Source organism: Ochotona princeps, chromosome 2 (genome assembly GCF_030435755.1).
Source record: "Ochotona princeps isolate mOchPri1 chromosome 2, mOchPri1.hap1, whole genome shotgun sequence".
Classification (NCBI taxonomy): domain Eukaryota; kingdom Metazoa; phylum Chordata; class Mammalia; order Lagomorpha; family Ochotonidae; genus Ochotona; species Ochotona princeps.
In genome coordinates, this window is record NC_080833.1 from 26,252,265 (window position 1) to 26,271,013 (window position 18,749).

Sequence of the window (18,749 nt, forward strand, 5' to 3'; positions counted from 1 at the left end):
AGTATAAGTTATATCTCAAAGAATATGTAATTGATCCATGGTTTCTAGATTTCTTTTGCCCCAACGGACCTGGAAAATTCTCACCTATGACTTGGGTAAGTTTTTCTCCCCTAGTTTCAACAGTAGCCTGCCTGTTTTATCTTTTTGATCATGGCTACCATAATTGGAATAAGATGATATCTGATTGTTGTGAGATAATGGTTGACTTTCTGGACCTGCCTTATCTTGAAGCCAGAACCTGGAACTGGAACCAGGCATTCTGATGTAGCACCTGGGCTTCCAAAGTCCTAAAGCAAAATCCCACCCTCTTTGGTTATTATTTTTTTGTGTGAGAAATGTTTATTCAGATCATTTGTTCATGTCATATATATAACACACACACACACACATACTTTTTTTTTTTTTTTTAACTCAACTAACCCTGGGAAGGGAAGTGGAGCAGCCGAGATATGAACCGACATCCATATGGGATCCCAGTGTGTACAAGGCAAGGATTTAGCCACTAGGCTATTGTGCAGGGCCTGCCTCATTTCTCAAATGGATACAACCAATAGGGTGGGCCAGGCCCAACACAGGAACTTGTAGCTTCTTCCTGGTCTCCCATATTTGTACATGTGCACAGCACATTGAGCGTCTTTGACTGCTTTCTTGACACTTGGGAAATCTGCTGTGTTACTCAGTCATCAGCAGGGAGCTGGATAGAAGTGGAACATCCAGGAAGCAGACACTCATGTGGGATGGGTGCAAAGTAGGTAGAAGCTTTACCCACAATGCCACAACACTAGTGCCTGTTGAAGGCATTTGAGAAACGAACCTGTAGGTGTCAGATTTTTCTCTTCCTCAAATAAAGTAATAATTTAAAGAAACAGGAGACTGTGACTTAAAAATAGATGGAAAATAAATTAAAAATATTAAAAATGAGGGCCTGGCTTGGTAGCCTAGTGGCTGAAGTCCTCGCTTTGCATGTGTGGAGATCCTATGTGGGCGTAAGTTCTAATCCCAGCTGCTCCACTTCCCTTCAAGCTCCCTGTATTTTCTTCTCTCTGTATGCCTCCCTTTTCAATAAAAATTTTAAAATCTTTAAATATATATACTTATAATATATATATTTATATATTTATATATGTATATATATTGTAGTTGTTTGAGAAATGAAGCAGGCCCTGCACAATAGCCTAGTGGCTAAATCCTTGCCTTGCACACACTGGGATCCCATATGGACGCTGGTCCGTATGCAGTTCCCCTTCCAGCTCCCTGCTTGTGGCCTGGAAAAGCAGTCGAGGATGGCCCAAAGCCTTGGAACACTGCTTCTGCTTGGAAGACCCAGAAATCAGCTCTTGGCCCTGGTTTCTGATTGGCTCAGTTCTGGCTGTTATGGCCTTATGGGGAGTGAACCAGCAGACAGAAGATTCTTCTCTCTGTATATCTGCCTTTCCATTTACAAAAAAAATTAAATCTACCTCTGCAATAAAAATAAATATTTACAAAAAGAAAATGAATGTTTTTTTAAATGAAGAAATTAGCCAACAGATGGAAGATCACTTTCTTTGTTTCCCCTTCTCTCTGTAATTCTGAATTTCAGATAAACAAACAAATTTTTTTAAGTGCCTAAAACAAACTACTTGACCAGGCTAAATGTATGGAGTTAGGAACTTAATTTGAGTTTGCTGTCTGGGTGACAGGTAACCAACTACTTACACCATGAGCTGCTGCTTCCCAGGATGCACAGCAGCAGCAGCCTGTGAGTGGAAGGGAGTCAGATTCCAGCTCAGGCACCTGACGCTCGGTCTAGGCGGCCTAAGGAGTGTCTTCATTATTGAAGCACACAGCTACTCCCATGTTTGATTTTTAAAATTGATTATCTATGTCTTATTGTTCAGTTGTTTGAATTCCTTATATGTTCTTGGTATTAATCTCTTGTCAGATAATTTGCAAATGTTTTGGTAGATTATCTTTTGTTTCCTTTCTAGAAACATGGTAACCTGGTGTAATCCCATTTGTCCATTTTCACTTTTGCTATCTGTGCTTTGAGGGTCAGTAAAAAATTCTCCTTTTTCTTTTAGTCATTAATCTTAAATGTCATACTTATTTCTCCTTTTGAGTTCATTGTTTATGAATAGTGAGAGAAGTTTAGTTTGAAGCGTTTGTGTATTGATAACCAATCTTCTCTGTACCATTTACCATTTATGAAAGTTTGTCCTTTTTTCAGTGTGTGTTCCTGGAGTTTGCACTTGGTTATTGAAATTATATTATACTTCCTTAAGCCTCTGTGTTTTGTTTGTTTCTTCCTTAGAAGACACTCCGAGTCTGCCCCAGGTTGTTGTGGTGCCAGTCCCTGTACCAGTGTTCGTACCCATACCCCTCCATCTTTACACTCAGTATGCTCCAGTCCCTTTTGGAATTCCAGTTCCAGTGAGTACTCATTCTCCTGTTAAGGATAATTTAGCATGCTTTTCTGATGTTAAAATTTTATATCTGTGTGAAGACACTTTTCTGTTTTTAAAAACATGCCTTTTACCCGTCTGTTCTCATATTGTTATTATTTAATATGGAGAATACAATTGATAGCTTTTGCTTTAATTACTACTTTTCACAGACCTGATGTAACATTTTAAAATACACTTCGTATAGTGCTAGAATAGGTCAGAAACTATGTTCTGGAGAATCCTAAATTCTAACATTGGAAAAAAATATTTTGATTAATATTTTTTACTTTTTATTAAAGCAAAATGTACTTCTGTTTTGGAAGTACATTTTTTCTCATACTGAATTCTTAAAAGAAATAGCATGTTAAAATGTTAAGCAAGAAGTATAAGCAAAATGAAACTAAAGGTATGTCACAGAATCATTTTTTTTTAAGGTTTATTTATTGGGTCTTGCTCCATGGTGTAGCATGTGAAGTTGCTGGCTGATCCACTTCTACTCCAGCTTTCTACTAATGTGCCTGAAAACGTAGGGAAAGCTGATCCCCGCACCAATGTGGGAGATCTAAAAGAAGCTACTGGCTTTATTTGAAAGGCAGAGTTAGAGAGATGGTGTTTCCTTGGTTCACTTCCCAGTGGCCCAGCAGCTAGGGCTGGGCTGGGCTGAGCCAGTCCTCCTGTGTGGATGCAATGGTCTGAGCATTCGGCTCATCTGCTGTTGCTTTACCCGGCACGTTAGCAGGGAGCTGGGGCAGAAGTGAAACATCTGGCTCATAGAGAACATGCGGCACAGAGTTTCTAGGAGATATAATTAATAGTCTGATAAAACTCAAAGGCATGACTTTCTTCATAAACAATGAAAATTTCTTGAATTTTAAAAAATATTTTAATACTTAAACCATCTTACAAATAATAGTGCACATGCCAAGCCTATTACATAAGACACTTTCTGAATTTGCTGTTCTTTTTTAGATGCCCGTTCCTATGCTTATTCCGTCCTCAATGGATAATGAAGACAAAGTCACCGAGAGTATTGAAGACATTAAAGAAAAACTTCCCACACATCCTTTTGAAGCTGATCTCCTTGAAATGGCAGAAATGATCGCAGAAGATGAAGAGAAGGAAAAGACTCTGTCCCAGGGAGGTTGGTATAATCTTTAAAAGCAGAGAAACGAGAAACACATTTGCACATTGTCAGATAAGTAATTTTAACATTTGTAAAGTCATGGTGTGTCTGAAAGTTACACAGTATCTAAATACCACACCTTGTAAATCTGTTAAACTTGGTACCTCTGAAAGCGCTCTCTCTCTCTTTTTTAAATAAAATTTTCACTCTCATCCATGTGTGACACAGCCTAGCCTAGCCTTACTCACCCCCAGACCCAGTTCTTATGTAACCCAGCAGGTGTCACAGCTTAGCCTGCTCTCTCCCTTACCCATGAGGTGTGTGGTGGAGCCCAGCCCAGTTTTCCCCATCTCCAGACCCAGCCCTCATACATTTCCAGCGATACATCTGGCAAGTGCCAGTAGGTCTGCTGCCCAGACTGACGTGGCCAGCCCCTGGTCCTGGCACTCAGAGTAGGAACTGCAGCCTAGCATGACCTATCCCACACCCATTCTGACTTACAAGTGCCAGCGGATGCTGTAGCCCAACCAGTCTGACCCATCCTTAAAAATAGCCACTACACATATCTGTGGGTGCTGCTACCTTGACCAGCCTTGTCAGCCCAAGCCCTGATGGGAGCTGCAGCCCAACAGGGTAGTCCCCAGAGTTTCCTACCAGGCTCATTCCCAGCCCTGGGCCTTGTGTGTGCTGGTGAGTGATTCAACCCAGCCTGAAATGACCCACCAGCAGAGTCAGCTCTTGCTGATGGATGTTGGCAGCCTAGCCCAGCCAGGCATGGTCCACAACCTGTCTTGGTTCTTGTATATACCAGTAGATGCTAAGGCCTGGCCCAACCCAGCCTGTTCTCAGACCTGGCCCACATAAATGTTGATGAGTAATTGCAGCTTTGCCTGTCCTGTCCTTTCTCCATCCTGGTTCTTGTGCTCCCCAGAGGGAGCTGCAGACTGGTAGGAAAGTTCCTTCAATCCCAGCCCTTGCACATGCTGTTAGATGTGCAGTCTGGCCCCGCCCAGCCTGCTCCCATCACAGCACCCACACGTCAGGTGTGCTCCTATCATATGAGTTCCGTGGTCCAACCTGACTCTTTGTTACCACTCCAGTTCTGTACATAAAGCAATGGGTGCTATCGTCCTAGAGAGGTGAGACCATAATACCCCTAAAGTCTGTGTGTATTTAATTAAATTAAAAAGTTAAATTAGTTTTAAATTAAATTTAATTTTAAAATTGATTTGTATTGAAAATTAAATAACTGGGGCCGATGCAATAGCATAGCAGGCTAATCCTCTGCCTGTGGCATTGATATCCCATATGGGTCCTTGTTTGAGTCCCATCTAATCTACTTCCAGCCTGGCTCCCTCTTATGGCTTGGGAAAGCAGAGACCAGAAAACAGTCAGATAGTTGTGGCTACTGGCAGAGCTCTCTGAGCTCTGATCATTATGGCCATTTGGAGAGTGAACCAATGGATGGAAAATCTGTTTTTTGTCTTTCTATAAATTTGCCTTTCAAGTAAAAAAATAAAAAGACATATTAAAAAGAACAGCTAAGCTTTAGGACAGACATATAGTGGTTATCAGACATTTTATTTACAGTTGAAGTGAAATGGTTTAGAAAGAAAATAAGGAGAAATCTCAGATCAAGAGAGTTGGCCAATTTGTCCTTAATTTTCAGGGGAAACATTTTTCCTGTATAAATAAAAGGATTTAAATGTTAAAACCCTTTAGTCAGTCTTTGAGCTTTTTAAGAAAGTATTTTGTAAGTGAACTGTGTTCCATTTACTTCCATGTTGTGATTGCTTGTTAATTTTTGTTTACCTCCTGAGTCTGTTCGGCTTTCAATGCATTAATAAATCTGTTAAGTGATGAAAAGCAGCTTAAAGCATATTTGTTAATCTTTGATTAAAGCTGTGTATTTGCCTACATGTTATTATCAAAAAGGTTTTAATTAAGTTAGAAGTGTTAAATCATAAGATCTGCCTTTCTATGAGTTCTAGAACTGTTACTTAGATTTGTAGCCATCATTAACAGGTGCAGTTTGTTTATCCCATTTACCTAAATGTCTGATTTGATTAATAAATCATTCTTTAGCCATATGAAGTGTTTTATTTCGAACACTATAGTATGTATGACCTATATATAAAAAGCAGTCATTTCACTTGAGAAACTATTTGTTTTGTATATAATATAAATTGTTGTTATTTTGCTTTTCTTTTCTTTTTCTTTAGAATCTCAAACTTCTGAACAGGAACTTTTTCTAGACACCAAGATATTTGAAAAAGGTTTGTAGTTGTACGTATATTTTGGTTCTTAGAAATACGACTTGTTTTTTGTAATGGAAGCCAGTAAAGCATTAGTCCTCTTGAATTTGCTGTTTGCAGTTTTTGCGAATGTCTATGATGAGTGCCTCTTAATAATGAGAATAGTAAAAGCTACCGCAAAAAAAATGTTGTTTACTAAGGTAATCCTTCAAGGTGCCTACAGAGAATATTAATCCAGTCACGTGAGGCTGATGACCAAGTTACTTTTCCTTCTCTGGACCTTGGTAATTATTCATCACAGCTTTTGCTATTCAGGCATTCAGGGAGGATTCTGAGTATGTCAAGTGACTTATTTTGAGAGCTTATTTGTCTTCTGTACATTTTAGACCAAGGAAGTACGTACAGTGGTGATCTTGAGTCAGAGGCTGTGTCTACCCCACATAGCTGGGAAGAGGAGCTGAATCATTATGCCTTAAAGTCAAATGCTGTACCAGATGCAGATTCAGAATTGAAGCAGTTCTCAAAAGGAGAAACTGAACAGGATCTGGAAGCAGATTTTCCATCAGGTTTGTGCAGCATGACTTGTGCTCTGAATGAGATTTATTTTAGAAGGTTTGCACAACTTTGAATTGACATTATTAAGTTGTTATGTTAGAGACAGTCTTAGGTACAAATAGTACCTGCTTTTATGGGTGTTAACTTGTACTGTGCTCTTCTTGTATGTGACTCATTTGGATTTGGGTTTTTTTTTTTTTTTTTTTTTTAAATGTTTCCTGTTGTAACTATTAGAGAGTTTTGTGAATATGAAGTTTTATTTTGTTACATTTTTAAAGTATGTTCAAGCGGAATTTTCTTTTTTTGCAAGCAAAATAATTGAATATAGTGATGGTTATATGATACTTTTTTCCCCAATCTAAGTCGTCATTTAAAATCTGGGAGTTGTTTACCTCACATTGTGCTTTCTGCTGGTTATTATAGAGTCCTTTGACCCACTTAATAAAGGGCCGGGAATCCAGGTACGGTCCCGAACAAGACGACGGCACAGAGACGGCTTCCCCCAGCCCAGACGAAGAGTAAGCAGCAGCTTCGTTTTTGTGGAATGTTCTTTCTTTGATTTGCCAGTGTTGATTAGATTGTGCTATTTTCCTCTAGCAGTTTCGTAGTTTCAAAACTGTTCTTAGATCCTTGATCCACCTTGAATTGATTCTCATATATGGTGAGAAGCAGAGCTAAGTTCATTCTTTTACACACACATGTCCAGTAACAGTTATTGAAAAGACTCTTTTTCCCAATGTGAATTCTTGATACCTTTGTCAAAACTTGGGCTAAGTTTGTTACTTAATTTCTGAGTTCTCTCTGCTGTTAGATGTTCCTGCTGGTACCCTGGATGATTTCTTTCATCAGTGTTATGTAATTTTCACTGTGGAGATCTTATGTTTCTTTGATTAAATCTATTCCTAAAAACAGATTTTTGGTGGAGCTTTTGTTTTTCCATGTACAAAATCATTCAAATATAATTTCCTTATTTCCAATTCAGATGCCTTTTCTATTTTTTGTTTTTCCCTCCTAATTGCTCTGCTGATAAACTTTTAATAATATATTGAGTACATATAGTCAAAATAAACATTCCTGCCTTGTTTTGTGGAAACGCTTTCAGTTTTTCTTGTATACTATGAGGTATGTTCCTGCCATACTAATCTATTAAGCATGTACAGTGTAAAGGAACGCTCACTCTTACCACATGGTTTCTCTGTATCTGTTGAGATGGTCATATGATTACTCATTTTCCATTAATGTGACTTAGGATTTTTGTTGGTTTGCATACATTGAAATCACACTTGAATCATGACTTGTGATTTTCCGATGTAGTTTTGGATTTGGTTTGCTAGTATTTTGTTGAATATTTTTGCATCTCTGTTGGAAAAACATATTAGTCTGTAGTTCTCTTTGTTGTAGTTCTCTTCTTTTGTCTTTGGTTTTAATGTCAGAGTGATGCCGACTTCATCGAGTTTGGCAGGGTTCCATCCTTTTCAGTAGTTTGACTTAGTTTGAAAGAGGTTGGAGTTAGTTCCTCTATAATGGTTTATCGCACTCAATTTTAAAGCCATCGGGCCCCGGACTTCTGCTTCTTGGGAGATTTAACTGCTGCTTCAGTCTTGTACCTTGTGAGTCTGCTTAAATCACTTCTCTTCTTGATTTACTTTTGGTAGGTTAAATATATCCAGTTATTCATTCATTTCTTTGAAATTTCTGATATTTCTCTGGTATTATGTCTCTTTTTTTCATTGCTAATTTTATTCATTTGCATTTTTCTATTTGTTCGGCTAAAGATTTTCACTTTATCTTTTCTATAAAGCACCATTTTGTTTTGTTGATCTTTTCTGTTTCCTTTTAAATTTCAATTTTGTTCCTTTCTGCTTTGTGATTTAGTTCTTGTTTTCTGACTCATTAAGACGGATAACTAGATACTTGATTGGAGATATTTCTGATTTTTAAGTGTAAGCCTTTATGGCTCTAGCTTCCCTTTTGATATGTTCTATTTTTGTTTTTGCCTGTTTTTTTAGTGATCAATTGATCATTCAGCAGCATGTTATTCAATTTCCATTTCTTTGTAAATCTTTTATTGTTCATTTTTTAAAATTTTGTTTGTTGTCTATGGAAATACATGATCTGATTTCAAGCTGTAAAAATTCAGTTTGACTTGGTTTGTGGTCTAATACATGGCCTGTTCCAGAAAATGTTCCATTGCTCATGAGAAGAAGTATAAGTTGTCTAAATGTTTGGGTAAATGCTCTGTGAATATCTGTTGGGTCGTTTTGCTCTGTAGTGTGACTCAGTTATGGTATGTCTGTGTGGATTTTCTGTTTAAATGAAGCATCCTGTGATGACGGCGGGTTGTTGATATCCCGTACTATTATCATACTGGTATGTATCTCTCCTTTTGAGTTTGATAATATTTGCTTTATGTATTGAGTTATGTTGAATGCTTATATGCTTATGATTGAATTATCTCAACGAATTAGTTATCTTACCAGAGTATATAACATCCTATTTCTCTCTTTCTCTCTTTTGCAGTGTTTGGTTTAACATCTTTTATTTGGTACGAGTACAGCTACTCCAGCTTATTTTGATTTTAGTCTATGTTGTCTTTACCTATGAAGTGAATTTCTTATAGTCAGCAAATAGTTTTTGTTTTTTGTTTTTTTGTCTTAACCATTCAGCCAATCAGTGTCTTCTGTCTTGGGAATTTAATGCATTTATAGTCAGTGCTAATAATGATAGATAAGTAACTCCTATCAGTTTGTTAATTGATGTATGGTTGCATCTGTTCTGTTAATAAATTTTGCACTGTATGTGTGTTCATGACGTATACCTCTAAAATAGAAATTCCATTCAGGATTTCTTGTGAAGCTGGCTTGGTAGTGGTAAATTTTCTTAGTTTTTGGCTGTTTTGAAGGTAGTTTATTTCTCCTTTGTTTCAAAGAATAATTTCACTGAATATAATATCTTAGCTTGAAGATTGTTTTCTGTTAAAACCTTCATAGGCATCGTCACATTCCATTTTGTTCTGTAGGATTTATGCCAAGAAGTTTGCGGTCTAAAGGCTGTGCTCAAAGAGCCATGGCAGCATCCCAGGCTGAAGAGGGGATTTACTCAGATTTGGTCTTCCGGGACTATGTGTGGGTGGCTGCTGAGCCCAAGCCCAGTTAGGCTGAGGGGAGCTCTCTAGATCCTAGAGCTAGCAAGCATAGCTACAGGACTTTGGCAAGAACACCTGCAGCTGAAGGATTCTGGGCCACCTGCTCTCTGCTCTGGAAATTGTCTTTGCCCTGGCTCTGGGACTGACTGATTATGGGGTTCTTTGCTGCCCCCTGAGGCAGGTGGAATTTAGCAGCTGAATGGTAGCAGCTCAGGTCTTTGGGGACTTAGGGACAAGCGGAGACAGTGTCGGTTCATGTTTTGTAGTCACACACACGCTGCTTCCAAAGGCCTCCTCTGCGGTTTTTCTTTCTTCAGCTTCTAGCACGAGTCTCACCTGGTCTCAACCAAGAAACACAGTCAGTCCCATCTGGTGTCAACCGAGAAAGGCTGAAGGTGAACAGCCCCTGAGGAGGTGATGGAGCTGGTCCTTGATAATTGCCTGTGTTTCAATGGGGGAATTGAAGGCCCGAATGACACTGTTAAAGAACTGGAGTTTCTGAGTACGGCTAATGTGGAACTCAGTTCCTTGGCTCAGCTGCCCAGCTTAAATAAACTTCAGAAGTTGGAACTCAGCGACAATTTAATTTCTGGAGGCCTGGAGATTCTGGTGGAGAAATGCCCAAATCTGACCTACCGTAATTTGAGTGGAAACAAAACCAAAGATCTCAGTACAGTTGAAGCTCTGCAAAATCCTAAAAATTTGAAAAGTCTGGACTTGTTTAACTGTAAGATCACAAACTTGAAAGATTACAGAGGAAGTGTTTTTGAACTGCTGCAGCAAATCACATAATTGGATCGATTTGATCAGGAGGATAATGAGGCCCTGGACTCTGAAGAGGACAGTGACGAGGATGGTGATGAAGATGATGAGGAAGAAGATAAAGCTGGTCCCCCTGAGGGATTTGAGGAAGAGGAGGAGGAAGAGGAGGTTGAAGATGAGGCAGGCTCAGAAGTAGGAGAGGGAGAAGAAGTGGGCCTCTCTGACTTAATGAAAGAAGAGATTCAGGATGAAGAAGATAATGACGATGTTGAAGAAGGAGAAGAGGAAGATAAGGAAGAAGAAAGTCTTTGAGGGGAGAAGAGGAAACCAGATGCTGAAGATGATGGCAAGAAAGATGACTAGATCATTCTGAGGCCAGAGTCCCTGCTGTTCCTGGTGGGCAATGGAATGATCACCTCTTCCCTGTTTCTCTGTGTATAATAGCTGTCCCTTCAGAAGAGAATGTGTAACTTTTTATAGAAGTTTGGTTTTACTATTTTTGCCTTATTCCAAATAAGAGTTACTAGTCTGTTAATGATCATACTGTATGTAGAGAATCCTTGCCATTGGTTTCCATTGTGAGAATGGAATTCGGTTTTCTAATTCAGGCTCAATGTATTAGTCATGTTTAGCTCATAATTAAAACATGATTGCTTTTGCACAGGTGTAGTTTGCTGCATTTCAATCATGTGGTTTTAAGGTTATTTATAAATTAATTAAGATTACAGCCCATTGTGATATGAAATAATAGTAGTTGCTTGAATATGTTGTTTATTTTTTTTAGGGGTGATCCAGTTGAAGGAAATGGTGTGTATTTGGATAAGGAGATTGGGGTGCTTTTCTTTGGGTGGGGGAGGGGGTCACAGGAATAAGCAAGCAGAAGCAGAATTGTAAAGGTTCTGCTCAGTAATTGTGTTCACGGGTTGTGTGGCAGTTCTAGTCAATAACGTAGTTCATGGGTTTTCTTGTGGCTGATAAGATTTTATTGTTGGAAAGTTGCGTAGACTAAACCTAGAGACCTGCAGGCGAGCCTTCATTCAGACTGCAGATCGTGACATGCCAACACTCGTTTCTTTTGTTGTTTCTTAGGTGTGCATTCTTTTTTCTTCTCAGCAATTTCTTTATGATCACCTTCCTTCATTGTTTCACTCCCCTCCCTTTATCGCAAAGTAGGAGACTTGTGGAGATAGATATCCGGGAAAACCTTTAGTTTTATATGTCACCTCCCTTTTCAGGCCTGAGTTTCAAACAAGCAAAGGGAAAGAAATTGACTCTTTTCTGAGGCACAGATATTATTATTGACATGATTTTATGCAACAAGTGCTGTTCACCCCCTAAATGTCTTTTATAATTTCTATGTTTAGCTGTTTTTATGTGACATGATACTGAAGTTGACATTTTTCCATAATAATTGTGAGGTTCACATGGGCTTCACTAACAAAGTAGTAATGTTTTTAACATTGGAAAGACTTTCCTTATCCCAGCATTAATGATAGCATGATGTTTTAATTAATTCTGTTGAGGGACAGTGACATAACTTTGTAAACTCTAGATGTACAATGTGATGAACTTTCATAAATGTATATTAGCATGTAACTACTGCCCTGATGGATTGGTGGATCATGAACAATTTTCTTAGACCATGAAGTGCCCTTGTGGCCTTGTGCGGCGAGCCTCTGATTGCTGACACTCATCAGTCTACAGTGTAGGTCAGTGCAGACGTGTTACAGGAGAGCCGCTATGTCCAGGTTCCTGTCCTGCTGTCAGTGACACCACGTGGTGTCGCAGTGCTGGGGCACAATGGTGAGAGTGGTAGAAGTGAAGTCAATATAAGTAAGAGCAGGAAATGCTCCGAATGATGTAAACAGAGAGGCTGATAAAAACAGTAGAGAAAACCAAGCTGCTGAGGTATCGGTATGTGTTTAATATGTTATCTTCAAGGAACAAAAGTAATGGTTAAATGTTAGTAACTCTGAAGGCTAAAGGCAGCCTTTAAAAAAAAAACTTATGTAAAGTAAGCAAATTTCATGCTTTTCACAATACAGATTGAGGAGAATAGTGATACTTCCCACTGCTGCCTACACATCTATATTCCTTCTTTCTTTCTTTCTTTCTTTCTTTCTTTCTTTCTTTCTTTCTTTCTTTCTTTCTTTCTTTCTTTCTTTCTTTCCTTCCTTCCTTCCTTCCTTCCTTCCTTCCTTCCTTCCTTCCTTCCTTTCTTCCATTTGTTTGTTTCTTTTTAAATTGTTGCAATGACTACTTTGATTTTACTTTGTAGTCACAGGCGTAACACTCTGTTGGGTGACAATTTCAAAAATAGCAAGTGGAGGAAAACAATAGAAGAGGCAGTCTTCATGGAGCCCTTACCTGTTTTTATCAAAACTCAATTTTTTTGTGGAAACCTAATTTTGTCATCAGTGACAAGTTTGTTCACCAGGTCTTCCAGCCCCTGTGTGTGCTGGCACGGAGCACCAGGGTAGCAGCAGTGTGGCCTGCTTCTAGTCCTGACTCCCTCATGCACTGCTTACCTTTGCTCAAGTTGCAGGTGAACTGAGTCATCCAGCAGTAGGCACTGACTCCAGATTCTTTCACCTACCATTGTGTTTTTGAGATTAACCGTATTGTTTCATGTGTCAGTAGCTCATTTTTAAAAAAATTTAAATAACATTTCTTTGTATGGAAAAAATCATAATTTTTAAAAATTTTACTTGTTTTTATTATTATAATTTTAAGATATAGTTCCATAGGCCCTGGGATTTCTCTTAACACCTCACCAATACCTTCCCCCCTCACTGAATTCCCCTGTATCATTACTATAGAATAGTTCTGAATATACAGTCATATGTCAGTTATTGCAGGCATGACAATGGCAGAGAGTCCAGCATCCTATTGTCAAGATATCGTTAACAGTTTCATTGGGAGTCCATCTTTGGAAGTAGAGATGAATACTGCATTGTATCCTCACATCTGGATATGATAGTCTCCATTACACAGTTACTATACAACCCCTTAAAAGAAAAACCAAACCAGAATCAAGAAAAGGAAGAAAAGAAGAAATTAAAAATGCCATGAAGTTAAATAACATGCTACCTTCTTGAAGAAAATGATGCTGCTGTATGATCTATGAGTCATTGAAGAATTTAAGTGTTTTGAAGAGATGAAACTAACAACAAAAAATCAAAATTCATGAGATATACTTTCCGCTGATCTTTGTTGGTGAAATGTCTCTTCTGTAGGCAAACAAATAAATGGGTTTTGTTTTTTAATCCAGTCTACTTATCTATGATGCTTGATAAGTGTAATCCATTTACATTCAGGCTTATTATGAATGGGTGGTAATTTGGTCCTGTCATTTTAGCAATAGGTTGTTCATTGATTTAGTCTTCTGTCATTCTATAAGTATCACTTGTAGGGCAGGTTTGGAAGAGGCATATTCTTTGAACTTTTCTTTACTGTGGAAGAATTTTATTTCATTTTCAAAGACAAAAGAAAGCTTTCTGCTTATGTTATCCTGGGCCGACAAGTTTTTGCTTTTAGCAAATATGTCACTCCATTCTCTTCTTGCCTGTGGAGTTTCCTGTGAGAGAACTCCCGTGAGTTTAGTTGGCATTCCTTTATATGTCAGTCGATTATTTTCACGTGCACATTTAAGGATCTTTCCCTTATGTTCAATTGAAGAGAGCTTGATTATCACGTGTTGTGGTGAAGATCGCTTTTATTCAAGCCTGTTGGGAGTTCTGTGCCCCTCCTGGATCTTGTTTCCCAATTCTTTCTCTAGATTAGGGAAATTTTCCTTTATTATTTCATTAAATACACCTTTAATCCCAGTTTCTCTTTCTGCACCTTCTGGGACTCCCATAACTCTTATATTTGGCCTTTTAATAGTGTCTTTCAATTCTTGAATACTTCTTATGGCCTGATCCAGCTCTGCATCCAGCTTTTTCTTTGTTTCTCCCTGGTGACAGAAAATATTTTCTAATTCTGAGTTTCTTCTTTTTCATTCATTCTATTTTGGAGACTCTCCACTGTACTTTTAATTTGCTTCACTCTATTCTTCATTTCTCATATATCAGCTTTCATTTGATTCATTTCCAGTGTGACATATTCCTTAAATTCCTTGAATGCCTGCTTTACGTACGTGCTTCTTGTTGTTGATGAGAAGTTTTTTTGTTTGTTTTTTTTTTTTTTTTTAAGATTTATTTATTTGGGCTCGGCAGCGTGGCCTAGTGGCTAAGGTCCTCGCCTTGATCCCATATGGCCGCTGGTTCTAATCCCGGCAGCTCCACTTCCTCTCTCTCTCTCCTCCTCTCTGTATATCTGACTTTGTAATCAAAATAAAATAAATCTTAAAAAAAAAGATTTATTTATTTGATTACAAAGTCAGATATACAGAGAGGAGGAGAGACAGAAAGGAAGATCCTCCGTCCGATGATTCACTCCCCAAGTGAGCCGCAGCGGCCGGCACGCGCCCATCTGAAGCCAGGAACCAGGAACCTCTTCCGGGTCTGCTGCTGTTCTGTTCTCTCCTGTTTCCTGGAATGTGCCCTCTCTGCTTCACACTTGCTAATCTTTCTGCATCTGTTTAAACATGTCCTTACGCTATTCCACCATCTTGATTCTCCTCTTATGGAAAATGTAATTTATTCATCTGTTTAACATGATAGAGTTTTGGATTGTTTCCAGTTTGAGGCTGTTTTGAATAAAACAGTTCTAAGCATTGTAATATAAATTTTTGTGTGACTGTTATGTTTTAGGTTCTCTTGAAGAAAAATATCAAGAAATGGAATTTCTTGGTTTTATAATCTGTGTATTTTTAACCATAAGGATACTGTGTTTTCCAAAGTGAGCAAGGCATTTTGGGTTTCTACCAGCTGTGTACATGGGACTTCAAAAAGTACATGGAGCAGTAGAATCAGGATAAGTTCATTCTCTTTTTAAAAAATTGCAGTGTACACACAGTTTCTGTGTAGTACTTTTTATATGAACTTTTTGAAGGCCCATTATGTCTCTACATTTGGAATTGTCAGTGTTTACTTCCAGCCATTCTAAATGAGTGTGCGGAGGTGTGTCTGCTTTTTGTTTGTCTGCCTGATTACCAATGATGTTCAAAATCTTCCTGTGTATGTGTGTGTCTCCTTTGATACAATGTCTGTTCAGATCTTTTTTACTGATTTTTTAAAAATTTCTTTTAGGTTTGATTGTCATACGCCAATTGTGTATTTTTATGAATATAATTTATGTGTCAAATAATAGTTCTGTGATAATTTTGTGAGTTAGTGAACAAAACTAGTGATTAAGTGAGCAAAATACTTTTGTGTAATTTATTAACTTTACTTTTTTATGGATGATACTTTTTAATTTTCCATCTAAATACCTAATTCATTTTGCCTAACATACTCTTCCAGGTTTTTTTCCTACGAGTAATGTAGTTTCGTTTCTTTTTTTTTTTATATTTTATTATTATTGCTATCATTTTATGATACAGTTCCATATTCCCTTATCCCCTCCCCAATTCCTTCCCCCCCACCTAGTTGCTCTATATTATTACTAACATATAGATCTTCATACTCAGTCATATGTGCATCATTGCGGGCATGGACAATGGCAGAGAGTCCAGAATCCTATTGTCAAGATATAGTAAACAGTTTCATTGTAAGTCCATCTTTGTCTAGAAGCAGAAATGCATACCACCCTACATCCTCACATCTGAATGTTAGTTTCCATTTCACAGCTACTGTACATCACCTTAAATGAAAAGTCATGATACAAAATCAACAGTAGAAAAATAGAAATTTACAATGCCATGAAGTTAAATGACATGTTACTAGATATGACAGTCTCCATTACACAACTACTGTACATCCCCTTAAATGAAAAGTCATGATACAAAATCAACAATAGAAAGAAAAATAGAAATTTACAATGCCATGAAGTTAAATAACGTGTTACTAGATATGACAGTCTCCATTACACAGCTACTATACATCCCCTGAAATGAAGAGCCACAAAACAGAATCAACATCTGGGAGAAAAAAAGAAATTAACAACACCAAGAAGTTAAACAACATGCTATTAAATGACTAATGTGTAGCTGAAGGAATGAAAATCAAGAACCTTCTTGAAAATGATGCCACTCACTGCATGATCCATGAGTCATTGAATGATTTAATCAGAAGAAAGTGTTTTGAAGAGATGAAACCAACAGAAAACAACAAAACCCATGTGATATAGTTTCCGCTGATCTTTGTTGAAGTGTGTCTCCTCCAGAGAATAAGCAGATGGGTTTTGTTTTTTAATCCAGTCTACTAATCTATGACGTTTGATTGAGTTTAAGCCATTTACATTCAGAGTTTCATCTACATGGGTGGTACTTTGGTCCTGTCATTTTAGGAATGGGTTGTTCATTGGTTTAGTCTTCTGTTGTCTTTTTACTGGGATGTTCTTCCTGTTTGCCTTTGGTTTTGGTAGGTGCTATTCCTCTTCTCTGTCAAGAGAACATCTTGAAGTATCATTTGTAGGGCAGGTTTGGAAGAGGCATATTCTTTGAACTTTTCTTTACTGTGGAAGAATTTTATTTCATTTTCAAAGACAAAAGAAAGCTTTGCTGTTATCCTAGGCCAACAATTTTTTTCTTTTAGAGTCTGGAATATGTCATTCCATTTTCTTCTTGCCTGTAGAGTTTCCTGTGAGAGATCTCCTGTGAGTTTAATTGGCATTCCTTTATATGTCAATTGATTTTGTTCACGTGCACATTTAAGGGTCTTTCCCTTATGTTCAGTTGAAGAGAGCTTGATTATCACATGTTGTGGTGAAGATCACTTTTGTTCAAGCCTGTTGGGAGTTCTGTGCCCCTCCTGGATCTTGTTTCCCAATTCTATCTCTAGATTAGGGAAATTTTCCTTTATTATTTCATTAAATACACCTTTAATCCCAGTTTCTCTTTCTGCACCTTCTGGGACTCCCATAACTCTTATATTTGGCCTCTTAATAGTGTCTTTCAATTCTTGAATACTTTTTATGGCCTCATCCACCTCTGCTTCCAGCTTTTTGTTTGCTTCCCCCTGATGACAGGAAATATCTGCCAGTTCTGAGATTCTTTCTTCTGCTTCCTTCATTGTATTTTGGAGACTCTCCGCTGTACTTTTAATTTGCTCTACTGTGTTCTTAATTTCTGATACACTAGCCTTGATTTGCTTTATTGCTTCCTTAAATTCTTTGAACTCTTGCATGAGCTTCTCATTGTTGATCAGAATCTTTAAAATGAGTCTTATGGATTCTGTGTGCCCCCTTTTCTCGATGTCTTCCTCAGTTAACTCTGAGGTTGGCATAGGGTTTTGCTCCTTTGCAGGGGAGTCTTCAGTAATATTCACTGTGCCTTTGTCTCTTCTTTTGCTCTTGATCATTGTACTTCTGGTTAGCAGATTCTTCTCCTCGGGGCAGGTTTCTAAGCTGTGTCACTCACAGGTCTACAATGTGATTTTACTTATTGCAGTTGGTATACAACTTTTTGCTTGTAGCCACTTGTGCCACAACCTCCAGTGAGTTCCAGGTCTGAATTCTTATGTCAGATTTCCACCGTGGTCTCCACAGCCCCAGCTCCTGGCTCACCACTCTCCACCTCCTAGGATACTGTGCTGAGGCTGCACTGTTATCTCTGCAACCTTTCTCCCACTTCTGGTTGGAGCAGGTCCCAGGATTAGAGAGACACCAGGTGTCCTATATAGCTATGTTGTTGGTGGTTGTGATCTTGTCGGAACCTGTTGGACGTTAGGTCTGGGTGCCACATGGACCTATTTTGACCCGTACGATGCCACAGTTGGTATTATTTTCCTGTGGGACCAGTGCAATCCAGTGACGTCAGCGAGTTCTCACGAGCTCAGCACATGCACAGCTTATTGTTGTCCCCTGCAGTCCCAAAGCTATGGCCACCTTGTACAAAATGGCACCTGACATATCACCACTACAGTTCTTGATCTGCTGGCCGTCAGATCCGAGGACTGCCCAGATCTGCCCCAGGTAGAACCTGTAGAATGCCATGTCGTTGCAGTTCAGAGTCAGAAATGAGTTCACTCCCAGCTCAGCGCATGTTCAGTCCTTTCTCTTGCCCTTTCCCCCTTACGCAAAATGACGCCTGCTTTGGCTCTAGGGGGCTGACCGGGCTGTGAAATACACCCTGTTCTCGCACTGCCCGTCTGAGATCTGCTCTTCTCTCTCTGCTCTTGGTCAAATGAAATGGACCAGCAGGATGGACAGGTCTTTGTCTGAGTTCACCTCCCAAGCTCCCGGTGAAAGTCCCTTCCCACCTGGTTGCTGGTGGAGTTCTGGCTGCTGGTGGAGGTCAGATCGCTGTGCTGCAGTATCAGTCACTGCAACACCACACTGCTGTGCCCACTGCTTTCCTGTGTCTGTCAGTCTCCAGGTACCCCTCTGCTGTTGTTTTGTCCTTTCCTATTTCCTGAAATATGTCCTCTCTGCTTCATCCT

General features: G+C 38.7%; 1 protein-coding gene and 1 pseudogene across 7 annotated transcripts in view; both read left to right on the forward strand.

Annotated features, from left to right (window-relative positions):
• ZMYM4 (zinc finger MYM-type containing 4) overlaps positions 1–18,749 on the forward strand; it is a 142,458-nt gene that overhangs the window by 95,749 nt on the left and 27,960 nt on the right. For all 7 annotated transcript variants that reach the window (XM_036494471.2, XM_058678708.1, XM_058678712.1 and 4 more), the window contains 5 exons: positions 2,294–2,412; positions 3,396–3,567; positions 5,772–5,825; positions 6,191–6,370; positions 6,783–6,877. In XM_036494471.2, coding sequence (XP_036350364.2) covers positions 2,294–2,412; positions 3,396–3,567; positions 5,772–5,825; positions 6,191–6,370; positions 6,783–6,877 — 620 coding nt within the window. The remainder of the gene's footprint in view (positions 1–2,293; positions 2,413–3,395; positions 3,568–5,771; positions 5,826–6,190; positions 6,371–6,782; positions 6,878–18,749) is intronic.
• LOC105942160 (acidic leucine-rich nuclear phosphoprotein 32 family member E-like) lies at positions 9,426–10,846 on the forward strand (annotated as a pseudogene).